The sequence below is a fragment of the Capricornis sumatraensis genome, chromosome 3 (assembly GCF_032405125.1).
Source record: "Capricornis sumatraensis isolate serow.1 chromosome 3, serow.2, whole genome shotgun sequence".
In the NCBI taxonomy this organism is placed as follows: Eukaryota; Metazoa; Chordata; class Mammalia; order Artiodactyla; family Bovidae; genus Capricornis; species Capricornis sumatraensis.
Genome location: NC_091071.1, coordinates 71,732,985 through 71,759,703, shown reverse-complemented (window position 1 = coordinate 71,759,703; position 26,719 = coordinate 71,732,985). Strand labels below are relative to the sequence as shown.

The following is a 26,719-nucleotide window of genomic DNA, read 5'->3' as shown; positions in this document are numbered from 1 at the left end:
AAGCAACTTAGCATGCAGGCACCTCTATTACTCTTGGGCTCCTTCTTAGTGACTTAAGACACCCAACATCTGCTTATAGACACTGAACAAATGCATCCTCATGTTGTTGGAGGCAAGCCTGCCTTGGAGACAGCACCAAATGGGGTGGGTGGAGTGCAGTGGAGTGGCTTCCAGATCAATCCACTGCAGATTTTCTTTCTGCAGAGAGGTCATGCCGGGAAGGCGAATGCTGAACACAGACTGGGAAAGGAAGCAGGAAGACAAGGATCTGAATGATCGAAGAGTAGGTCAGCTGAAGCCCCGTACTGGAATGAAGCCAGAGAATGAGGACAAGCCAAGAACATATGACGAGAGACAAGCCTGAAGAGAACAAAGTTTAAAAGATGCCTTGGGCACCCACTTGTTTAGAAAAAAATATATAGAATGCCTTCTATGAGATGCTTCACTATATAGAATTCTCACCAACCTATAGATACAAGCGAGGTGATGCTAATACCAATTCCAAAACTATAAGGCTCTTCACCTTCTTCCTCACACAGGAACTCAACTTCCTCTCCTCAGTCTCACTGGGCCATTTCTGGGAGTCAGGGGTTGTGGATTCTCATCTGCTCGAGGACAAACTTGTTCAAGTTGGTCTCCTCTGGCTTCCTTTCCAAGGTGCCTCACCAGCCACAGCCTCTGGGGCTGCAGCCACCTTGGAGAACCTGCTCTGCTACTCCCCACCCCCACCCCCTCCACCCTCTGCGGGGGAGGGGTGTGTATGTATAGGATGGGGTGTGGGGTCAGAAAGGAGAACCACCCCCTTTCCAAATCAGTGTCTAAAGTCTGTCATGAACTCAACTCCCCTTATTTCTCTTCCTGACCTCAACCTCTGCTGAAGTTCCAAACAGGTCCCCTGAGGTTGAATTGAAGAAAAGGAAAGGTTGACATATTTCAGTCCTCCCTTTCAGTGGTGTCCTATCCACTTTTATCTCTCTAGTCACTGAAGAACAAATATGGACTGTGTAGTGTATTGAATGTAAAATGCAGCTCTTTGCCCATTTCTGTGTCTGTGCCCTTTGGAGTGAGACACTCGGCTCCTCCCACTAAGGACTGGAATCTTCCCTACCCCCTTGAACTGGGGCTGGCCTGTGACTGGCCTTGGTCAGCTGAATGGAGCCAAAGTGATGGTGTGTCCATTCCAAGCCTGCACTTTGAGAGGCTTGAGCACTTCCACCCACTCTTGGCTCCTCAACACACCCTAAAACAGTCTGGCTTAGGCTTCAGGTTGAGAAAAACTCACCTCAGCTCCCAGCCAGTCACCCGCCCAGCAGAGCCCAGAAGAACTGCCCTGCCAAGATCAACAGACGTTTGGAGATGACCTGCTTTTGCAAGAGTGGGCCCAAAGAGAACCAAAGAACCACTCAACTAAACCGCCCATTTGTGGACTAAATAAAGTCATTTGAAACCACTGGATCTTCCGTTTATTGTTGTCGTTCAGTTGCTCAGTCATATCCAACTCTTTGCAACCCCATGGACTGCAGCACGCCAGGCTTCCCTGTCCTTCACCATCTTCCGGAGCTTGCTCAAACTCATGTCCATTGAGTCGGTGATGCCATCCAACCATCTCATCATCCTCTGTTGTCCCTTTCTCCTCCTGCCTTCAATCTTTCCCAGCATCAGGGTCTTTTTCAATGAGTTGGCTTTCGAATCAGGTGGTAAATTATTGGAGTTTCAGCTTCAGCATCAGTCCTCCCAATGAATATTCAGGACTGATTTCCTTTAGGATTGACTGGTTTGATCTCCTTGCAGTCCAAGGGACTCTCAAGAGTCTTTTTCAACACCACAGCTCAAAAGCATCAATTCTTCAGCGTTCAGCCTTCTTTATGGTTCAACTCACACATCCATACATGACTACTGGAAAAAACATAACTTCGACTATACGGACATTTGTTACAGAGAGTACTGTCTCTGCTTTTCAATATGCTGTCTAGGTTTGTCATAGCTTTTCTTCCAAGGAATAAGTGTCTTTTAATTTCATGGCTGCAGTCAGCATCTGCAGTGATTTTGGAGCCCCCCCAAAATAAAGTCTGTCACTTTTTCCATTGTTTCCCCATCTATTTTCCATGAAGTAATGGGACCAGATGCCATGATCTTAGTGTTTTTTTTGGGGGGCGGGGGGTTCTTTTTTTCTTTTTATTAATATATTTATTTTAATTGGAGGCTAATTACTTCACAATATTGTGGTGGGTTTTGCCATACAGTGGCAAGAATCAGCCACAGGCGTACCTGCGTCCCACCATCCTGAACCCCCTCCTGCCTCCCTCCCCACCCTGTTCCTCAAGGTTGTACCAGAGCACCAGCTCTGGATGCCTTGCTTCATGCACGTGATCTTAGTTTTTACGCAGCATTATTGTGACAAGGGGCTTCCCTGGTGGCTCAGATGGTAAAGCACCTACCTGCAATGCAAGAGACCTGGGTTCAATCCCTGGGTCAGGAAGACCTTCTGGAGAAGGAAATGGCAATCCACTCCAACTGCCATTTGGAGTGGGAAATCCCGTGGACAGAGGAGCCTGGGAAATTCCGTGGACAGAGGAGCCTGGCAGGCCCCAGTCCATTGGGTTGCAAAGAGTCAGACACGACTAAGCATCTAACACACACGCATTGTGACAAGAGATAAATACAGCCCTCTTCTAACATCCAAAATCAAAGTTTTGTTGCAGATTCAAACACCCTCTGAAAAGCTTATCAAATAGCCAAACTCTAATTCTCCGTATACAATTCTCCGGACACCCAGCTTCCTTCACAAGAAATAGCCTGTGGTAGGGAGACTATAGTAAGATGGAGACATTTTAATTTCCCCAGGAGGTCTAAGGGAAAACTAGTTAGCCTGCTGGAAGAGACACACATGAGAAGTATGGGTGTGGGAAGGTCCTCCCAACCTCCCAGAGGGCCACAGAGGCCACAGTAGCTTGGGGTGACAGTGTTTCTTGTGGGGATTGGTAAGGGAGGCCAGTCTCCCCATGCTGAGCTGGGTTAGGCCTGAACTGAGGCCAGTGCAGCAGGAACTGGGGGAAGACACTGAGCTGCCCCAGGCTCTGGATCCGAGGCACAGGCCAAGTCTGTTTACCCTCTCTGAGGGCAAGGGAGTCCTCCAGTGGGATCTGAGTAACATGTTATTAACCTCAGTTTACGGTGTGTCTTAAGCCTCTTTCAGTACGGCAGGGAGCTTATCTAATTCTAGCCCTGGATAGCTAGGACTCCATGTTGTAACCTCCAGTGATAACCTTCCTGGGCAGAAGCTCGGGGTAGAACATTGTTAAGTGTGTGAATGGGGGTCCCTAAGGACCCCTTCTCTCTACTCAGATTACAGCAGCAGTCCCCAATCATTTTGGCACCAGAGACCAATTTCATGGAAGACAATTTTTCCACGAACCAGGGGTGGGAAGGAATGGTTTGGGGATGATTAAAATGTATTATATTTATTGCACTGTCACACTGAACTACTGTTGTGCACTGTTATATTTATCTCTTGTCACACTGTGTGTCACTCTAATTTAATGCTGCCGCCGAGCTGACAGGAGGTGCTGGTGCACGTCCCAGAGGTTAGGGGCCCCTGGGTTACACGGAAGGTCTTCCGCCCTTATTGTCTCTGCCGCCGCGTGTGTTATTTCAGCGCGGCTGTGCTCTGCTGTGTTGTTCAGTCATGTCCAGTTCTTTGTGAACCCATGGACTGTATAGCCCATCAGGCTCCTCAGAAAAGTCCATGGGGATTCTCCAAGCAAGAATACTGGAGGGGTTGCCATGCCCTCCTCCTGGGGTCTTCCCTTTGATCCCCCTTCAATCTCTTCCCAACCCAGGAATCGAACCCAGGTCTCCCGCATTGCAGGCGGGTTTTTTACCGTCTGAGCCACCAGGGAAGCCCAAGCATACTGTGTATAGCGCTTGCATACCATGGGCAGATAAGTGGAGTCTGAGTCATGTGGGCAGCTCTGAAGTGTTCCACTGGGCTGTATGGGTGGAACTCCTTCCAGGCTGTGTACCTGCATTTACCCATCCACCAATCAGAGCAAAGCTACCCACAGACCAGCTATTATAGGCCATTAGCTGGAAATCTCAGGATTGACCACAGGCCACAGGTGCAGAGAAAACAATTTAAAAAATAAATTGCTAATGGCTGATTTCTGGTTTGATTTATCCTCTTGAGTGATTGAAAAAAAAAAGGGTGAACATAGAAAAATCTTTCTTGATAGTTTAGCCTCTTGGTTCTTTTGGGGTAGTAGTGAGGGGGTTGGGTTAGGCACTTGAGGTGCTTACTACATGCCTGCTCCCTCATACGCTTTTCTGGACATTTTCCACTACAGTCATGGTTATATAGCATGCGTGGGTGCATACTAAGTTGCTTCAGTCTTGTCCAACCCTTCACAAACCTATGGACTGTAGCCCACCAGTCTTCTCTGTTCAGAGAATTCTTCAGGCAAGAATACTGGAGTGGGTTGCCATGCCTTCCTCCAGGGGATCTTGTGACCCAGAGATTGAATCTGAGTCTCTTATATCTCCTGCATTGGCAGGCAGGCTCTTTATCACTAGTGCCACCTGGGAAGCCCTGGTTATATAGCGAAGTGAAGTTGCTCAGTCGTGTCTGACTCTTTGCAACCCCATGGACAATAACCAACCAGGCTCCTTCGTCCATGGGATTTTCCAGGCAAGAATACTGCAGTGGGTTGCCATTTCCTTCTCCAGGGGATCTTCCCAACCCAGGGATCAAACCCGGGTCTCCCGCATTGTAGGCTGACGCTTTACCATCCACCAAGGAAATCCTGGTTATATAGGGATGGTCTTAATTGTTTGATACCTTGTCCCTGGATGGTTTGGGGCAGGGGGATATTCACTTGATGTGTGAGAGGTAGATAAGGGAGGTGATTGCAGGTCTGGCTCTGGACTGGTTGTATTCCATATCAAAACCATGCTTACAAGTTGGTTGTTTGCTGTCTGTCTCAAGGAATTAGCTAATCCTGGAAGGGGCAATCCTTCCACATCAACCCCAAAGGCCCCAGTGTGTCAAAGCATCAGAAAACAGATAATAAAAAAACATAGTGAATACAGCAAGGTTAGAGAATCTCTCTACTACCAGCCCTGAGTGACTGAATCACCAGGAACACTTTATAACCTCTGGGCTGTCTTTCAAGGCCATGCAGTTCACGACTCAGTATTCTGACCCCCAACTATTTACAGAAATCATTCTCACCATCTCACTCCAGCGCTCTTAACCCGGAGCCATTCTTTGCTTTTTCAGAAAGCAAATGGGATTAAAGTCCAGGGCTGGGACTTCCTTCTTGGAGTGTTTGACAAGGACTGACGTACTCTAGGCCCTTTGAATCCCGGAAGTCCAGGACACACCCAGCTTTGGGTGCAGCATCCTGAATGCCGGAGCGTAGGTAAAAGGACTGAAGCAAACAGCGTTTCACCATGAGGGACCCACTGACAGACTGTTCGGTGAGTAGCTCCGTGTGGTTTGCGTGCCTGCGTGTGAAAGGCAGCTGAGGAGTAGATTTATATACTAATGGATTTGAACTTAAGAAATTTGAGACGCTCAGAAGCCAAACATGTTTGGATATTGGCACTGGAACAAAAGTCTGTGGTTATTCTTTGGTTTAATTTAAAACAGAGCTCTTTCTAGCTAATGACAGGGCAGGTAATTGTCATATTTTATTTTCCTATTCTTGGAAAAACTTTGAGTGGGTATAACATTATATTTGCATGCAGATGGTGGTTGTTTGGGAAACATACCAGTGGTGCCAATGTAGGACACAGCAGGGACACACAAACGTGCAGAATATCTGCAGCCAGGTTGGGACTTTAGGAATTAAGTCGGGTGCAAGGCTTTTGCGTATTTTCCCCTTTCATTTAGAGCCCAGAACAGCAAGTCCCACAGGAGGAAGTACAGGCTGCACTGTCCAGCCTGCAGTGGTCCTTGGACACGTTTACTGACTTGTTTGTTACTATCCTGAGAGCATTAATAAAAACAGAAAGTTGGTCAAAAGTGCAGAGACATTGTGAGGTCGTTAGCCACAAGAGCAGAGATGTAATTTAGGAAATAAGAAGCAGTTAAAACAAAGAGTGGAGGGAGGAAATAAAGTAATCAAGGATTGTTGTTGTGTTGTCCCAAGAAATGATGCCAAAAAGCTGAAACTGGTGACATCAGAAGCAAGGGACTGCATTTATCCTTCAAGTATTTTATTTAAAAACAAAAACAGGTGGAGAAGCAGATCAACAGGGGCTGTAATAAAACCCTAAAGAAAAAAATCAGCAGAGAATTATTGGTTTCATTTGTGTTTATTCAATGGATGTGGAATGTATAGGCTTAGTGAAGATGAAACTGAAACTGTCATCCCACCAAATGAGTCAGGAATCAGACCTGCTAAATGAGATAAAGTCATAGCGGCTAGTAATAGTAATAATGAGAACATAGTAACGGGCTCTGCCTACTTTCACTTTTTAAAATATAATAGTAATATGTGTATTAGTATTGTATGTTACTATTGTTTTTACAAATAGTGATATGTGTATTACTATTTGTAAAAAAAATTCCAACAATATGGTTGCATTCAGAGTTTAAGAGTGAAACCACTTGCCTTAGATTTCCTCCAGCAATCTTTTCTCTTTTTGGTAAGCACAGGTCACTTTTCAAAGTCTTATCATTTATGTATTTGTTATTTGTTTATTTTTCACTCCTTGCATTTGCTCCCTTACTAAAACGTTAACTCCTCTCCTTTCTCCCCGTTGATACTTTGGTGATGTTTTTGCGTGGGGTGGGTGAATCAATGGGGGGATACAATAAGTGGAAGCAAAAACTTGGCATCGATGATCACTAAAGAAGAAAGTCAAGAACAAAAGAGTGAGATAGTGGAGAGGAAAGCCCAGGACAAGCTAAAAAAAACTAAAAGCCTAACATTCCTTTCCAAGGCTGACTCTAGATCCAGAGCTAGGAGAACTGTTTCCTTTGAGCAGCTCCCAAGACAATCCATCACCGTGTCTCTGTGTCAGCTTAATTCTCCCTCCCTGACAAGCACAGGTCCTTTTCCCTACCCTGGACCATTGCCCCAAGGACTTTTGTCCTTATCTCTAAACTTGAAGGTTGTCTCTCTAGGCCCAGTGCTACCAATCATAGTCTGGGAGTAGAGAGTGGGAGGATATTCCTTCAGCCAGGGTTTCTGACTCCTCTAAAGTCAAGGAATCTTTATTTATTCGCAACTGTTTCATCTCCATCAAGCTTTAGAGTTGATTTCCTGGTGCAGTCCTGGTTTGTGCTTGGGGAACAATGCTGTGTGAAGATGAGCCTGAAATTTAGGGACAGAATAAAACAAGAGTGGACTGCAAAAGAATGCTTTGTGAAACAGGGAGTTTCATGAAGAAACCAAAATGAGTCCAGAGTTTTAACCACCTGTAAAATATCCCGCTTCATGAGTCCCTGAGGTTGCACAGGGCACAGGTAATTCATAAAGCCTCCCTGAGTCCCCTTTGCTGTTCATCTGAAACTATCACAACATTGTTAATCGGCTATACCCCCAAGCAAAATAAAAAGTTTAAAAAATAGTAAGAGGTTGGTCATATAAAATATTATAATATCTTGAACTTGGGGGAAGAGTAGGTGCTGATTAAGGCATTGTGTTGTACCAATATTCCTACATTAATAAGATTTCATGAACATGTAGCTTAGCTGCAGTTCTGAACTTGGTCTACCCCAGCAGGGGAAATCAGTGGGTTGAGTGACCTTCAATGGGAAAAAACATGACCTCTATTTGTGTTAGTTTCTAACTGTAATTAAGAATTTCCCCCAGTTTTGAATATAAGTCGCAAACCTTAATACAACAGCAGTGTCTGTGACCTTGCAACTAATGAAAATCGCTTATATTTTTATATAATGTTAGAGTTGGTTACAGATACCTAGAAATAGCATTTATACACACTCAGTGTGACTTAAAATTTTGAGTAATTTTTAAGACTTGTTATTTAGTATGTTAATTAAAGAGCATACAAAATATCCTGATTTTAAATTATGTTTTATAAAACATATATCAATATAGTTTTCTTTATAATCCTGTTATTTTGTTTTATGAGTTTGAAAATATTTTTATGAGTAAAATAGGTTTCACCAGTCTGCAAAAAAATTTATAAACCTCTTCTTTTAGGTCATGCTCCAATGAACAAAACAGACTGATAGCTGGGCCATTCTACCTCACAGATCTGGGTTAGTGTCTATGCTCAAATTATCAGTCACTAGGGTAGCACACACGTTGCTTGAGTGCTGTGTAGAGTTTTTAACTAATCTTGAGACTGTCAGGACTTATTTGAAGGAGATTTTTTAAAGTCCTGTTTTTGAAAAAAAGAAGAATTGGCTCTGGGACTTGATGCTTTAATGCCTGTGGGCTTAGCTTCTAAACCTAAAAATATGCCAAGGGAAATCATTTTCAAATCCATGTGTAAGGAAACAGACTGGATCAAATTATCTTCAAATGAAATAATCTAATCATTAAAAAAAAAAATAGCACCTTCCTAAGAAACAGTGCCAAAGAAATCAAGGGCAAGCAGTAAGCTATAGCCGAGGTTTTGCTCTTACTCACCCCTTCACTATCCAGGAAGGGACTGTCAAAGCAGGCTTTCTTGGGTCCACATAGTCAGCCTCTTAGGGCCACACAGTCAGCTGTTGAAACAGTCCTGTGGGTTCAGATGCCAACTTGAGCTTCCCATCTCAGTGGTTCAGCCTGGGCCGTAGGATGTTAACTCGCATGATGTTAACTGGCACTGATACAGAGGATGACAGGGCAATGGTCCACGGCTCCTGCGGGATTCTGGGACACTATCGACATAAGGAGGCAGCTTGAATCTGGTGTGGTTGTCCTTGGCCCACACCATCAATGAGACGTATGATGTGCCATTTCACATTTTGTGGGCCTCTGTTTCCTTGTCTGTAAAGCAGTAAGAGGAAAGGATGAAGCAGATTATGTTCTTTAATGTTCTGTATCTCACAATCTATGACAGCCTGCCAGGGAGATTCCAAATATTACCCGGATGCCTAATAAGTACAAGAAATCCCCTAGTTTAGAGGATATTACATCACATGAAATCAGTAGCACAGTGCCTGGCATATGAAAGGCATTGAACAAAAGCTTATTTAATTAAATTTAAGTAGAATATCAGGTTTGTTTAACACTATGTGGATCATCATTACCCCTCCCCCACCAAAAAAAAAAGCCCCAAGCTTTTCATACTGGCACTTAGAATAAAGTGAATTTTTCTAGACTAGCTCAATTTTACCTTTTTAAACATTCAAAACATGGAAAGTTAGAAAGAACAGCTAGGCCAAGGTGGATATAGAGCATTTTCATTTCCATTTTTCATCTTTCATTTCATGTGCCATTTGCCTAGACTACTAAGTTTTTTTGTAAAGATAATATTTATCCAACAGAATTTGCTTACAAGCGCTGGGCAGAAACACTTTCTTACTGGCAGAATAGGAAATGTCTGTGTACATCAGCTGTCTACCTAAAGGGATTTTTAGGGTCTCAGAAAGATCCTGCTTATTTCTCCACCAGTCTGCAATCTCTTTATCAGGAAAAAATCTTTTTTCCCAGTAATTAATGACCCCAGGGAAAAGCAGCCTGTTCATACAGTAAATTCATAGGGAGATGTGAGATCAACAGTAGGTTCTTTCTTGGAATGAATATTTGGTAAGGGGTGGGATATTCAAAAGCTCACTAGGTAGGAAAAGAACATGAAAAAATGATCTTCCACATTATTCTGAGCAGAGCAAATTCTTCTGTGCCTGTTGATGACGTTGAGGAGCCATCTGCACTGCTCATAATGCTGAAAGGTGATGCCACTCTGAGTTCACTTAGTGTGGTTATCTGCGTGTGTGCGTGCTATGTTGCTTCATTCTTGTCTGACTCTTTGTGACCCTGTGGACTGTAGGCTGCCAGGGTCCTCTGTCCATGGGATTCTCCAGGCAAGAATACTGGAGTGGGTTGCCATGCCCTCCTTCAGGGGAATCTCCCCCACTCAGGGATCGAACTCAGGTCTCCTGCATTGCAGGTGAATTCTTTACCAGCTTAGCTACCAGGGAAACATGATTATACTGACCACCTGTTTATAAAATATATTTATTTCTGATGGATTCTCAGGTTGATTTGCTCCCCTAACATTTCTAATCACAGTTCTGTCCCTAACTAATGAAGCTATCTTTTGCTGTTTGGGCCTTAACTATAAAAGAAGAGGATTGGACTTTAGTAGTTTCCAAACTGTGGTCCATGGAATCCCTTCAGAGACCCCTCTGGTGCGTGAGACAGGGTGGGGAAGAGAGATGGGAGAGGAGAGTGAAAGCCAAAGCCAAGGGCAAGGAATTTCATTCTCCCAAAGCAGGGAAGGTCCCAAGATTTTCTGCTTACATATGCACCCCACCCCCTTACACACACACACACACACACACACACACACACACACACACACACACACACACACACACACACACACACAGGATGAGACTGTCTCTGGGGTCTGCTTTGATGTTTATGTGAGTCTGCTTTCCACAGTGCTGGGGTCCAGCCCCGGTGGATCCAGGGAATTCGAAGCAGGGACGGAGTCGGCGAGGAAAAACTTATTTATTTAGAAATATAAAGAGAGATTAGGAAAGAATAGTGTAGTAGGAAAATTAGTGGATAAAAAATGCTGAATAACTTGGTTTACATGGAAAACAATAAAGTTCCAAGACAAGGAACTTGCATCGTCTACGTAGGCCACCAGCGCCCGCTTGAATAGTGGAGGGTGCCCCGCCTTGGGCTCCCTCTCGTGTGGGTCTTAGAAGTCAGGGCAAATAAGTAGACAAGGCAAGCCTTCACCTTCCAGATGGGAATTCAGCCAGAAAAGGGAGAAAAGAATGACACAGGGGAGCCAAGCATCGGTGCCAGACCCACAACTTTATTTTCAAAAGCAACTTATATACCCCAAGTTGTACATAAAAAATAATGGAATATGCAGAGTTATGCAGGGGCAGCAGTCCTGACCCTTATTGAGACCAGGCTTTCTTTTTGCATACCTTCCTGTATACAAAAAGGTGTCAGGTGGTTTACATTATCTTCGGGCCAAGAGGCCTGTTAACATTTTTATGGCTCTCTTCCTAGATAAATGTCTATCAGCCAGAAAACTCTTTTTCCCTTGAAGTGTTTTTCCTTAATCTTCATCACCCTCAAAATACTAAATATATAAAGTTCCATTCCTGTAGAACAAGGGTGCAGTGGGTTATAACAAAGAAAGTACTTAACTCAAAGATCTAATGTTGCTAATACCAGAGCTACTACCTGTTTTTTCTATATACCAACTATGTCTACAAATAAAAGATGAAAACTTGGCAGCAAGTATTGGCTCAACAAATGAAACCCTTAATCAGTCCTATTCTAATGATTTTGACTCCTCGGAAGCCTCTACATTCCTAGGATGTTTTAAGCTTCCTGTGCCTTTCGTGGTCAGGAGGCTGTAAACAATCACATGTGCAGCTGTAAGAGTCCAGCAGGCAGGCTAGAAAGCCATCAGAGGGGTTTTTGGATTGAAACACTCATATTATGCCCAAGAGATTTATTATCTAAAAGCTCTAAATTAACTTTTTACAGAAAAAAGTGGTGGGGGGACGGCCCCCTGTTAATGTCAGAAGAGTAGGTGAAAAGCATAACACAGTAAAGCAGGCAGACTCTGGTTATTAGGGGTAGATGCTTGGGAACAGGGGATCTCCTGAGGCTCGATCCCACCTTTGCCTATGCCAAGCCTCCTTCCTCATGACCTTTGCCACAGGTGGAGTTCCTCATGCTGGCTCCCGGCACCACAGCTTTTATCTTCAAGTCTGAATAGATAGTGCAAGATGAAAAGTACAGAATCAATGAATCTAAAGAAGTGGTTATGCTGAAATAATGAAGGTATTCTTAACAACTTTTTTATTTATTGATGTCACCTTTATCTCAGTCTGTTTATCTCAGTTTGTTGGGGAGTGTCCAGTACATTGTATGTAGAGTTAAAGATTCTCCCCATTGCTGTAATAAGCAGAACATCCCATTTTTATTTGATCATTGAGTTAACAACAATGTAATGTATTGAAGAATTTTCCAACTTGTGTGTATCTGCACACCGGTTTGGGGGGGGGTTACAGGTAGGGTATAGCTGGGGGGCTGAGCTCAGTGGCCAGTTGCCTCTGCCTTGAACAACTTTCTCCATTTATTACATTGTTCCAAGACAGATATCACTTTCTACAGATACCATGATGTGAAAAAAGGACGTACTAGTCTATTAAATGACAGGAAATCTTTCAAAATCTAAAACCGGGACTCCTAGGGGCAGTTGAAGCCATAAGATATGATTTGATTTGAGCAGACTCTTATTTAAAATAGATAACTATGAATACCTTTGAGAAAGACAGGTGGTCTCCATACTTCCATAGCTCACCCACTCTACACTAAAAGCAGTTGAGTTTTGAATCATTGGTTTATAAATTTTCAGGGCTGTCTGACTTTCTAGAACTAGTCTTCTGGAGATAGTATTTTTAAAAATTAATTTATTTTAATTGGAGAATAATCACTTTACAATATTGTGATGGTTTTTGCCATACATCAACATGAATTGGTCACAGGTATACATGTGTCCCCCCCATCCTAAACCCCCCTCCCCCACTTCCTCCCCACCCTCTCTCTGGGTTGTCCCTGAGCACAGGCTTTTGGGGGCCCTGTTTCATGAATCAAACTTGCACTGATCATCTATTTTACATAATGTACATGTTAACGTAATGTACATATTTCAATGCTGTTCTCTGGAGATTGTATTTTTTTAATGTGTCTTGGAGAGTTTTGATGCCTTGATAAGTTTGGGAAATGCAGTAGCCCCAGGACAGGGAAAAATTCTCAACTGGTTCTGTCCCACTTCTGTTAGAGACAAGGTTTCTCCTACTAGCCCCATCCTCACACATGGTGTCTGAGGCACCCGATTCTTTCCCCAGGACTTTGGTTGCAAATCGTCTCTTCTGGTGATGGTGGGCTGCAGGAGTCTGTGCCCTCAGACAGCTCATCACAGAGACCCTTCCCTCCACTCCTGGTTATCCAGGTGGGAGTTTCTTCTCCTCGCTTCTGCTCTGAAGGCTCCAAATCCTGCCATCTGGCCCTCTGCTTTGTCTCCTCCTTATTATTGTTCAGTCACTAAGCCACGTCCAACTCTTTGCTACCCGCTTGGCTGCAGCACACCAGGCATCCCTGTTCTCCACTATCTCCTGGCGTTTGCTCAAATTCATGTCCATTGAGTCAGGGATGCTATCCAACCATCTCATCTTCTGCCACTCGCTTCTCTTTTTGCCTTCAATCTTTCCCAGCATTAGGGTCTTGACTCAGCTTTTTGCATCAGATGGCCAAAGTATTAGACCGTATTGTGTTTAAGAGCAGAAAAGCTCACTTTGCAAGCAGGCATCCAAATATTTCTCCCCTGCACATGGCCCCCTGATGTTTTTGTTGAGTCTTTATTTCTGCTTTGGTGTAAGCTAGAGAGAGAAACAGGATGTTATTTCAAAGGACACTGCTTAATACTGTGTAATACTGTGAGATATTTCTAAATAAACAAGAATGCTACAGGACCTATAAAAAATCATAAAATTTTATTGAACATGAAATAAGATTTGAACTAATGAAAAGACTTACTGTGCCCTTGGATGGGAAGTCTAAATACCATAAAAAAGTTAATTTCCTCAAATTGAGATATATAGATGTAATGCAATTCCAATTAAGATCTCAGTGGGGATTTTTAAAAATTGTAATTAGATAAATGTTCATAGGGAAGAATAATTGCACAAGAATAGTCAAAGAAATTATGAAAGGGAAAGAAAATGTTGCTTAAGAAGAGCAGAAACAGAGTTCTCTGGTGGCCTAGTAGTTAGGATTCCAGGCTTTCATTGTGTAGCCTGGGTTCAAGCTCTGGTCAGGGAACTGAGATCCCACAAGCAGCTTGGCTTGGTCAAAAATAAGAAAGAAAGAAAGAAAATATAATATTGCAATGTTGAAAAAAGAGAAGAAAAGTGATGTTATCTCTATAACTTAGGTAGCAAGAATATAAAGGGATATCATAATTAGTGTATGTATTATTATTATTTCTGAAACATAATAATGTTTCATAATTTAAAACAAAAAGTCTGGTGCTCCATGATGACCTGGAGGGATGGGATTGGAGGAGGCGAGAGAGGGAGGAGATATATGTATAATTATGGCTAGTTCACATTGTTGTATGGCAGAAACCAACACAACATTGTAAAAATAAAACAAACAAAAAATAAATAAATCACTTGTAGATGTTAAAAAGATAAAACTCCAATTTAGAACGATGTTTAGCTATATATTTTAGACATGCAAAATAAGAGTGGCTTTAAAAAAGAAAGCCTATCGTTATAGTCCTCCCATACATAAAATATGTCCCTAAGTAGAGAGTTAGGGCTCAGGTAGAGGCCCTCAGGATCCAGGCTCTCTCTCTTTCTGACCTAAAATCTTAGCATGTGGCATCCACCCTCAAGATAACCTTATGGCACAGCTGTCATTTTAATTCCCAGATTCAGGAAAGAGGAGGAAGGAATTTTCACTGAAATCCAAATGAACTTTCACCCATCTCTCTTTGGGAAGCATTTAATTGCATGGCTACACCTAAGGGTGAGAGAGGCTGAGAAATGACTTTATTCCAAGGGCATTTGCCTGCTTAACATTTCTCTATTGGCTTTTCATGATACCTAGTTGTGTTTTATTGATGTTATTCAGTGTTATGGGAAGGAAATAAAAGCCTTAAGGGAGAATTTAGTGAAAATGTTTAGGTAACTAAGAAATAAACAAAAAAGCTAAGCAACTTGAAAATGCTTACCAAACTCTCCCATCGTACTTGTAAGGGGAAGAAGAGGCCTGAGAGTATCATGTCATTCACAGATAACAATTTACGTTTATGAAAATAAAAATGAGAAATCTTGGTTGCCACACTGTGGTTTAACTCTCATGCCTCAGAGGAGAAGCATTTCTTTTTTCCTTTGTAAACTTTAAACTTTATTTTGTATTGAGGTATAACCAATCGGCTTCACAGGTGGCTCAGTGTTAAAGAATCCACCTGCCAATACAGGAGACACAGGAAATATGGGTTCAATCCCTGGGTCAGGAAGAACCCCTGGAGAAGGGAATGGCTATAAACTCCAGTCTTCTTGCCTGGAAAGCCCCATGGACAGAGGAGCCCGGAGGGCTACAGTCCATACAGTTGCAAAGAGTTGGACACAGCTGAGCACGTATAGCCTATTAATGTTGTTGTAGTTTCAGGTGAACAACAAGGGGACTCAGCCATACGTATACATGCATCCGAAACCCCAAACCCTCTCCCATCCAGGCTGGCATATAACATTGAGTAGAGTTCCATGTGCTATGCAATAGGTCCTTGTTGGTTATCCATTTTGAATACAGCAATGACCTTCCCAAACTCCCTAACTACCCTCTCCCCCAAGCAACCATAAATTTATTTTCTAAGTCTGTGAGTCTCTTTCTGTTTCGTAAGTAAGTTCATTTGAGAGAGTCATTTCTTCATAATGAAAGCTACACCCAAGTGTGTTTTGCTTGCTTGGAAGATAGTTTAAAATTTTGTGACTCGTTTGCTGCAATATATATATATATATTTCAGATCCCAATCCTTATTTCAGCTTTTTTGAACAAGAAAGCTGGTTTGTGGTCCAGAGTTGTTGTGGCAGCTGTCCCTCCAGCTCACTGTCCCTCCAGCTCACTGTCCCCAGCCTGCTCCTCCCTTATCCAAGTGTCTGACGGTGCTGTAAACCCGTGATTTTGCAAACCTTGCTTTAGGAGTCAACAATGTCCTTCTAAAGACCTTTACACTCTGACCCCAGTCCTTGTGTTCTGGGTGGTTTCAGTGAAGCTGTTTTCTCCTATTGTGCATCTACCAGATCCTGTGGTGGCTTTCTTTGTTAAATTCAGGGGAAAGTTAAACTGCTGCATAAAGATCAAAGGATTTGGTATCTATAAGACTATGTGCAATGGCACCCCACTCCAGTACTCCTGCCTGGAAAATCCCATGGACGGAGGAGCCTGGTAGGCTGCAGTCCATGGGGTTGCTGAGAGTCAGACACGACTGAGCGACTTCACTTTCACTTTTCACTTTCATGCATTGGAGAATGAAATGGCACCCCACTCCAGTACTTCTGCCTGGAGAATCCCAGGGACAGGGGAGCCTGGTGGGCTGCCGTCTATGTGGTCACACAGAGTTAGACACGACTGAAGTGACTTAGCAGCAGCAGCAGCATGTAACTACATCCTAGGTGTTGGTTGGCTCCACCCCTGAAGATAGGTGCCTGTTTCTGTCCTTTCTCTAGGTTTTTCTTCCTCTGTGACCTATGTCCTATTTGCCAGTCCACCAGCCCCTTACTCCAGGTGCTAGGTGACAGCTGAGAAGTTGTCTTGCCCTGAAGATTCCTGTATGGAAACATGGTTGCCCCATAGGAGGTTCTCAGGAAGTCTGAGTTTGCTGCCCTTTCTCCTTCTCAGCAGGATGACCAGCAGCGTGCCCACGACATCTGAGGTTAGGAAGGGGCTGGTTCATTGCATGAGCAAAGAGTCACTGCATGACACTCAGTCTACACAGAATTTGCATCCTCCTGGGTGCAATCTCATTTTGAAAAATGAAATGGGCCATCCCATTTCCCAGATGGAAACACTGAGATGGTGTGTTTGAGACTTAATCATCTCTCTCACCCACTTTGTTGTCAGGAAAGCAGCAGAATCAACTGACACCCTCTCCCTCTGGGCAATCGTCATCTATGTCTATCCTCAGCAATACAATGTTCAGAAGAACATTGTGGGGTTTTGAGCCACATGACAAAAATCTTTCGATTGGAATATTTTTGTCTACAATTAAATTCATAAATAGATACACTAATAAAGGCTTATTTATAAATATATAAAGGTTTGGTTCAACCAAAAGGTTCAACTCATTATTATAACATTCTTATTACTGAAGTTCAATGAGATATAGAGGGGACTAGGAGAAATTTTATTAACAAATTATTCACTTACATTTTCTATCACAGTCAAGAAAGACTCACTTTAATGGTTCAGGGTTTGTCATGAGGTCCAGAAATATTATATTGGAATTTGTGGGGGTGACATAACATGAATCTGCAATGTATTTCAGGATGTATTTTTAGCTTTCCTGGGACTAAGAGGTGTGACAGGAATCCAACTTCACCCACCGATGAAGAGTTTGCATTTGGCCTAGGAAGAAACAGATAGACCAGCTCTATTTTTGAAAAGTTCTCCAGGGTCTTTCACATCCAGACAGAAGAGACTTCCTCTTTATTTTTAAGAACTCATCAAAGTGGGCATTCTGTAGCTGCAGGATCATTTACGATGACAGCCCTCCTCACAGCAGCATTCTGAATTTACAGGAGTTCAGTCTTTGGGAGTGCTCCTAACCCTTCTGTACATCTTTTCTGTTTCAGTATAGTAAAGTATACAAGAACCTGAAGGAGTTTTCTCAAAATGGAGAAGATTTCTGCAAGCAGATCACATCCATTCTTCAGCAAAGGTACAAAATGCATGTTTGCACGGAGCAGTGCTTCCTCTTTAGTTGCACCCAGGGACATGACTGGAGGAGTGATTACAAGCTGTCCTGCTTTCCAGAATGCAGTGTTATATTTTAGTACTTGAGAAATCGGTTTGAAGAGTGATTCTTCGCTATTGCACATTTATCACTGGGGTACCATAAAAATCAGGAAACAACAGGAAGTAATTCTGCTTGGGAAAGCTCAGTCAAGTCCCTCTGATTATCACCCTCTCCTGGGGCCCACATTGTGCCTGACATGTACTCCCATTACTGTGCTCTTCACACTGATGGCAATTATTCGTCTGCTTTTCTATCTCCCTGGCAAGGGCAGCGGCTGTGTCTTACTCATCTTTGTATGCTGAGCTCTCAGAGTCTGGCCTTTTGACTTCTTCAGTAAGTGTCTTTTGAGTGGGGACATGGATGAATAAAGAGTCACCATACACAGAAGTATCATCTTCTCTTAATACTAGATATGATCATGTATAAAGCTCTTCACTGTGCTGAAATGAACACACTTAACTCAGTCAAGAAATTACAAAAATTCCTGCTTAAAATTAGAGTCCCCGAGGATTGAACTGGGCCTACAGGGTGCTTAGGCCGTTTTTCTATGTGTAGACAGTTCTGTAATAAACAATTCCAAAGAGACCTTCAAAAGAGATTGGTTATACTTTCAAGGGAATCCATTTCAGGTTTAAAATACTGTACATGTGCCTTTGTAAGAGCAAAGATGCCTGAGTTAATTGCATCCGGTGTTAGTAGGTCAAGAGCAAGGGAGAACATCCTGATAAAGCTATGTTCTTTATCAGGACCAGTGAACGAGGCCAAGGAAAGATACAGGAGAGTTCAAACATGCTTTTATAAAGAAGTATCCAGGTTTGAAAAGACCCTGATGCTGGGAAAGATTGAGGGCAGGAAGAGAAGGGAACGACAGAGGATGAGATGGTTGGATGGCATCACCAACTCAATGGACATGGGTTTGGGTAGATTCCGGCAGTTGGTGATGGACAAGGAGGCCTGGCATGCTGCAGTTCATGGGGTCACAAAGAGTCGGACACGACTGAGTGGCTGAACTGAACTGAACTGAACCAGGTTTGTCAAATGGAGTCAAAAAGAAAACAAGTTTAAACAAGTTATTTCTCTCTTAATAGCCAAATTGCTTTAATTCTATGAAAAGAAGAGAGAGGACCAATCTTGGAGGGAATTTTTTTTTTCTATAAGAAAAATATTTTTTTATCCATCTCAAAGGAAACTATGTAAAATAAGACCAGTTAACTATTATACAAGTTCAACCTATTACCTAAATTAGAAAACAGCTCCCTCCTGCAGATCAAGAAGAATCTGTACATAGAGTAACCGTACAAGTGACCTGGGTTACAGTAAGCTGAGCCTTGATTATTTGGCATCTACAGGTCCAAAACTAGTGCCTGGTAGAGAGCTATAAAGCTAGAAGGTCAATGATGGATAATGCCTGATAAACAAACTCAACAAATAACTGAGTAAGTTTAAGAGAATTATTTCTCCAAAATGGCCCTGTTCTTTCTCCCTTGTATATGTAACTCTACATCTCTGCCTTGCCACAGACACACCTACTTTGCATACAGTCAAAACCTTCCTTTCTTACCTGTGTCTCTCTTGAAGTTGCTTCCTCAGGCTTCCATCTGCCCTAGACCTAGTCATGTGTAAACTTTCCCACACGTTCCAGAATGGCAAATGGGTTCCAGCGAAGGAGAGACACTTGGGTAGCTAAAGATATCTCCCTTCACGGTTTTATCTCTTCACAGAGCAGAATACAGAATTTGAAAATCTAGCAAAATTATGTGCACATCTCTGGGGTAAAATTTGCATAGCATAAATACAAAGAGGGGATCTACTGGTTTACCTAGACCCAAAGAATTATGCTGGCTATTAGGTCATGTATGCAATGAATGCTTTCCTGAACAATGGGAAAGCTCATCTTTCACAATTAAATCATTTCCCCTTAACCAAGATACCTTGTGTGAGTTGCTTTATATTTATTCCTGATAAATGTACATTTGGCAATGCCACCTCACACTTGGGCTTGAAGCTCTCCTTCCTTTTCTCAGCTCTTGGATCATGTAGTTAACCTAAAGGATGTCATCCATGCTAAAAGAGTAGGTGTTTCCAAACAATTGTTTTCTAATGGACACAAAGTCCCTACTAATCTATGAATATGTGGTATATTGTATTTTTTTCCCAACAAATTCCCTACATGTCAGCTGGCAAATACAGATGCTACCTCCCTCCATGACTGGGTCATTTCTTTCCCACTGGGAGTGAGTCTGAGGTTCCTATCTCTTCCAAAGAAGTGTTTGAGAACATAAGTACCATATCAAAAGGAGGAGTGGTCGCAACCAACATAGCTGGTATTACACTTGCCTTCACTGTCCCCATTCTGTAGTTAGTTAGCAGTAGTTAGTTTCCCAGACACACAAAAGATAAAAAGCTGTTTCCCACCAGTTATCCAGACATGAGCACTTGGCTTATTTTCCTTTTAAATGGAAAATAAGATATGCTTATTACATATGAATCAGTGATACCTTTCCTTGGTATCAGGAAAATGCCTAGAAAGCCAATACTCTTGCAAAGAAGCTATCATATTACTTGGGCTTTCCTAATGACTTGACAGTAAAGAATCCACCTCCAATGCAGGAGACCGGAGTTCAGTCCCTAAGTGGGATAGATCCCCTGGAGAAAGGAATGGCAACCCACTTCAGTATTCTTAACTGGAGAATCCCATGAACAGAGGAGCCTGGTGAGCTATAGTCCATGGAGTTGGACATCACTGAGTGACTGAGAACATCGTATTACTTAAGAGTATAGACAAGTAGCAGGAAACACCATCAGACAAATAAAGGTGCACCCTTAGAATATGTACAGCAGGCATTTCTACCGAGGCACAGAAAATCATGACATAGAAATTCATGAAGACAAATCCAGCAGCCAACATATGAAAGATTTAGTGAGAGGGCATATGGTGCTTAATATCTGCCACATAAAATGCATTCAGTAAATATTTAGAGATTGAATTAATAAAAAAATGAAAGCTAGTTTAAGGTTTATTTTCTTATTATTACACCTGTATTGTTAAACAGGGCCTTTACTATCCTTGGATATTAACAATTGCAGAGACCTTGCTTAAGAATCCATTGGAATGTGGTTCTGCTAATACATCTGTATTAGCTCCTGGCTACAAGGGACTGCATCCCAATCAAGCTTCAAGGCCAGATAATGTTCTATTCCCAAGCTCAGCTGCCTTCTTGCATTTGTTCTAATTGGTGGTGATAGAAAAGTGTGTTGGAATTGAAACACCATTTTGCCTGGAAATTCTGTAATTCATGGCTGTGCTTAGCTTCTTTTATCTAATTAGCTGCTTCAGTTTCCTTTTTTTGTAGTAGCAACTCAGATTTAGCCAGAAACACACAGCAGCTCCTAAAATGCCTAATGCCAAAGCCATCACATTCACTTCAAAACAATCACAGATTCGATCCAAAAAGACAAAAGCACATTTCTAGAAACTGTTTGAACATTTGGTTCCCTGCCCCACATAGCTAAAGTGTAAACAGGCTTTGATGGGAAAAATCAATTATTTTTTTCCTCTATGAAAGCTTAAGATCAGGTTTTCAAACAGCAAGTACCACAACTCTGGACATAAAAAAATGTTTTTTAATTAAAAAGAAAAGAAGACAACAAAGAAGCAAGTGTAGTTGGTCATTGTTTCATCTATAACGCATTGCAGAGGCTGTCAATAAAAGATAAGTGATTAAAATGAAATCTTTAATAAATCCTTACCTTTTCCAGTCTACCCATAGCTTGCGTGATCTTAGTTCCCACAACTTCAGCCCTTTTCTGCATATTGGTAGCCTCCATATGTACTAGGCAATACATCTTAACCTGTACTTCAAACCATATATCCAACAGTCTATTGGATAGTTCCAGCTGAAAGCTCCATGAAACCACAATGGAAGCTTATCCAAATAGAGTTGATCAGCTTTTCCCCAAAGCTGGTACTCACTCCTTCTGGATTTTTAACCATGATTACCAGGACCTCTGCCCACCCAGGCAAGCCCAATACGGGGGAGCCACCCATGACCCCTTCTTCTGTCTCAGTGAGGTGGTCAGTGGCTGCTCAGTTGCGTCCGACTCTGCGATCCCTTGGACTGTAGCCCACCAGACTCTCTGTCCATGGACTTCTCCAGGCAAGAATACTGGGGTGGGTAGCCTTTCCCTTCTCTGGGGATTGTTATGCCCAAGTCGCGAAATCTCCCAATGACCACCAGGGAGCCGATATCCGATGCAAAAGCAAGAGAGTTTTTATTACCAAGCTCGAGCTGGGGCTCCCACCGATACCGACGCAGCAGCTATAGGGAGGAGCCCTGAGCTCTGGGTTACATTGCTTATATAGGGTATTATCATGTGAAAAATTCAAAAAACGGGAGTCTCCAGGTCTGATTGGTCACCTTCTGGTGAAGGGTTAGGTGTTGAGTTCTGATTGGTTCTCCTTTCCCGGGCTTGACTCAAATTTCCCGGGCTGGCCAAGGATTCTGATTGGTTCGCAGGTGGTGGGGTGAGGTCAGGGGATTTCCAAAGGCTCTTTTCCCGGAACCTTACAAAATGGAGTAGCTTTGATTCTTCAGGATCTTCCTGACCCAAGGATCGAACCCAGGTATTCTGCATTTCAGGCAGATTCTTTACTGTGTGAGCCACCAGGGAAGCTCCTCTTCTGTCTCAACTCATGACCAAGTCCTTATATTTCTCTCTTCCAAACACCTCTCCTCCGCTAGCAGTGTTTTCATTTCATGGCCTCTGCCATTGTTCAGGCAGAACACTCTTAACCTGTCCTCTGCCTGGGGTACTGCCCTGCCGCTGGGCAGTTTGTACACTTCATGAAGGCACCTGGCTGAGGGGCATTGTGAAAGTAGAAATCTAATTCACTCTCAACCTTCATGTACCTCGGCGCAGAGCTGTGTCCCTTCAGAGGATCTAATTTTTCTCACCCAAGCAAGCTGCCTCAACTAGGGAGCATCTAAGACATCTTTCACTTTGTGGTCAGGACCCTCTTTAAGACCCTTCAGAGGTTTCCATGACCTTTAGGATAAAATTCAGCCTTTGTAGTATTTCATAGAAGGAACTTTAAGATCAGCTTAAAGATCACATCTCTCAGATCACATCTCTCCATCTTACTTACGGTCGCTGCTTGTAGAACCACTTGCAATCACCCCCTCACCCCTCCTACCTGCCATCATGGGTCCTGGCAGTTGTACATGCTGTATCCTCTGCCCAGGAGACACTTCTACCTTCAGTGCCAGCTTCCACCCAATGCATTCTTCAGAACTCAGTCATCCCACCGTGGTTGGCTTTCAAGTCAAGACTCCACTAGTATTTATCTCTGCTATGGCAGCACCGCCTTTCTGCTCACTTATCTGTCTCCACTCCTGGATGCTGAACTCCTTAAGGGTCTTTGTATCCCGCATGACTTGCACAGAGTAGGGATTCATTGGATGCTCACTGAGGGAATAAATGTATTCTCGTGAGTGATTCTGTGCCTTCAGGCACTCACAACTTTTTAGAAGTTTAAGTTAAGCTCTTTACAAGGAATAATAAATGAGTGTGTCAAAGAAATGTACTTACATAGAGTATTTTGAACAAAAGGTAGAAGAGAATAATAAAATCATAGAAGAGACCAGGAAGTGCGTTAAATGCATCTTATCTTTGGTTTCTCTTAGATAAAGTCTCACAATCCAGTGCAGTATGTGAATACTCTCATCCACACCTAACTTACAGATGGGGATATGGAAAAGGTGGCGTATTGTAATTTCTACTCAGATCTACCCAGGCATGGCGTGAGGGCATCTTCCAAGTGGGCAGGCAGTTTGGGGCATAGCTATGGGAGTGATCCAGTTCCCTTCACAATGTATTAGGGTTTTCTATGGTAAGGGACACCTGTGGTCATCAAGCCCAGTGGCTTTTGTACCTGGTAGCACAGAGGTCTGTGGGAAGCTCTCAGGGGTCACTTTAGCAGGTAGGAAGAAATTAAAGGGCAGGACTCAGAACCCTTTTTCACTCCTGTTCCCACTTATTCAGAACACTGCCGCGGCCAGCACAAGCAAGAGTTGCACCTGCACAGGGAGAGAATGGAGCGTCCCCGCTAAGAAAAATAAGAGAGAGACAAAAGATGGGGTTGAGAGGATCAGACCACAATTGGCTGATGCCTTTCTTTATTAGGCTATAGTATTTATAGGATAATGTACGTGACTGAAGACATGTACAAGATTATTTTTTAACCTCAGGATACAATCACTAGACCCTTACCATTGTGTACAGAGTATACTAAGTAATCTATCTTCTATGACATGTTGCAAGACACCCTGACCTTAGGGGCTGTAAAAACTCTTTAAGGGTGGCGGGACAGGGAGCTTAGGAACAATGCCTAAGGCTCTGCATACCTGCCGAGCAGCTCCCAAGACTTAACCCTTCACGGGCAGTCCCCCGCAGAACACAACATCTATATAATATGGTGGGATTCTGTATAAAATTTTGCTTTCTAGTTGAAAAGTTTAAAAAACTGCCTTTCTTGTCCATTTCACCTGACTTCCCCCATAAAAACACTCTCTCCTCCCACCCATATAAACTCACTCAGTTCAAGAATTAACAGACACAGAGGATCTAAGGTGCTAGACCAACCTTTGCTGTGCATCCCCTGGGCCAGAAGCAAGCAGAGACTCAGTGAAACTCCCAGACTGGGCACCCAAGCAGCGTGACCTCCAAGTCTCATCTTCCTATTTCTCCTTTTATACACTGTTCTCAGTTCAGTTCAGTTCAATTCAGTTCAGTCGCTCAGTCGTGTCCAGCTCTTTGCGACCCCATGAATTGCAGCACGCCAGGCCTTCTTGTCCATCACCAACTCCCGGAGTTCACTCAGACTCACGTCCATCGAGTCCGTGATGCCATCCAGCCATCTCATCCTCGGTTGTCCCCTTCTCCTCCTGCCCCCAATCCCTCCCAGCATCAGAGTCTTTTCCAATGAGTCAACTCTTCGCATGAGGTGGCCAAAGTACTGGAGTTTCAGCTTCAGCATCATTCCCTCCAAAAAATCCCAGGGCTGACCTCCTTTAGAATGGACTGGTTGGATCTCCTTGCAGTCCAAGGGACTCTCAAGAGTCTTCTCCAACACCACAGTTCAAAAGCATCAATTCTTCAATGCTCAGCCTTCTTCACAGTCCAACTATCTCATCCACACATGACCACTGGAAAAACCATAGCCTTGACTAGATGGACCTTAGTCGGCAAAGTAATGTCTCTGCTTTTGAATATGCTATCTAGGTTGGTCATAACCTTTCTTCCAAGGAGTAAACGTTTTTTAATTTCATGGCTGCAATCACCATCTGCAGTGATTTTGGAGACCCAAAAAATAAAGTCTGACACTGTTTCCACTGTTTCCCCATCTATTTCCCATGAAGTGATGGGACCAGATGTCATGATCTTCATTTTCTGAATGTTGAGCTTCAAGCCAACTTTTTCACTTTCCACTTTCACTTTCATCAAGAGGCTTTTTAGTTCCTCTTCACTTTCTGCCATAAGGGTGGTGTCATCTGCATATCTGAGGTTATTGATTTTTCTCCTGGCAATCTTGATTCCAGCTTGTGCTTCTTCCAGCCCAGCTTTTCTCATGATGTACTCTGCATAGAAGTTAAATAAGCAGGGTGACAATATACAGCCTTGACGTACTCCTTTTCCTATTTGGAACCAGTCTGTTGTTCCATGTCCAGTTCTAACTGTTGCTTCCTGACCTGCATATAGGTTTCTCAAGAGGCAGGTCAGGTGGTCTGGTATTCCCATCTCTTTCAGAATTTTCCACAGTTTATTGTGATCCACACAGTCAAAGGCTTTGGCATAGTCAAGAAAGCAGAAGTAGATGTTTTTCTGGAACTCTCTTGCTTTTTCCATGATCCAGTGGATGTTGGCAATTTGATCTCTGGTTCCTCTGCCTTTTCTAAAATCAGCTTGAACATCAGGAAGTTCACGGTTCACGTATTGCTGAAGCCTGGCTTGGAGAATTTTGAGCATTACTTTCCTAGCGTGTGAGATGAGTGCAATTGTGTGGTAGTTTGAGCATTCTTTGTCATTGACTTTCTTTGGGATTGGAATGAAAACTGACCTTTTTCAGTCCTGTGGCCACTGCTGAGTTTTCCAGATTTGCTGGCATATCGAGTGCAGCACTTTCACAGCATCATCTTTCAGGATTTGAAATAGCTCAACTGGAATTCCATCACCTCCACTAGCTTTGTTTATAGTGATGCTTTCCAAGGCCCACTTGACTTCACATTCCAGGATGTCTGGCTCTAGGTGAGTGATCACACCATCGTGATTATCTTGGTTGTGAAGATCTTTTTTGTACAGTTCTTCTGTGTATTCTTGCCACCTCTTCTTAGTATCTTCTGCTTCTGTTAGGTCCATACCATTTCTGTCCTTTATCGAGCCCATCTTTGCATGAAATGTTCCCTTGGTATCTCTAATTTTCTTAAAGAGATCTCTAGTCTTTCCCATTCTGTTGTTTTCCTCTATTTCTTTGCATTGATCGCTGAGGAAGGCTTTCGTATCTCTTCTTGCTATTCTTTGGAACTCTGCATTCAGATGCTTATATCTTTCCTTTTCTCCTTGGCTTTTCTCTTCTCTTCTTTTCAGAGCTATTTGTAAGGCCTCCTCAAATAGCCATTTTGCTTTCTTGCATTTCTTTTCCATGGGGATGGTCTTGATCCCTGTCTCCTGTACAATGTCAGGATCCTCAGTCCATAGTTCATCAGGCACTCTATCTATCAGATCTAGTCCCTTAAATTTATTTCTCACTTGCACTGTATAATCATAAGGGATTTGATTTAGGTCATACCTGAATGGTCTAGTGGCTTTCCCTACTTTCTTCAATTTAAGTCTGAATTTGGCAATAAGGAGTTCATGATCTGAGCCACAGTCAGTTCTCAGGAACCAGAATAAAGGCAATGAGTAATGATGAAGTGGGTATTGTGGGCTAGCCAGAGAATCCCACTGCTCAAAAAGCAGCACCTGTGTAAAAATG

At 42.9% G+C, this 26,719-nt stretch overlaps 1 protein-coding gene across 6 annotated transcripts in view; it reads left to right on the top strand.

Annotated features, from left to right (window-relative positions):
- The first annotated feature begins 5,405 nt into the window (after positions 1 to 5,405).
- The window catches only part of NOSTRIN (nitric oxide synthase trafficking), a 65,630-nt gene continuing 44,316 nt past the window's right edge, over positions 5,406 to 26,719 (top strand). For 4 of the 6 annotated variants that reach the window (XM_068967823.1, XM_068967820.1, XM_068967824.1 and 1 more), the window contains exons 1-2: positions 5,406 to 5,475; positions 17,525 to 17,610. In XM_068967823.1, the coding sequence (XP_068823924.1) occupies positions 5,449 to 5,475; positions 17,525 to 17,610 (113 nt within the window). In that variant the 5' untranslated portion in view covers positions 5,406 to 5,448. Of the gene's footprint in view, positions 5,476 to 8,171; positions 8,231 to 11,820; positions 11,943 to 17,524; positions 17,611 to 26,719 lie in introns of all 6 variants that reach the window. The other 2 variants (XM_068967822.1, XM_068967825.1) reach the window with 2 other exon arrangements.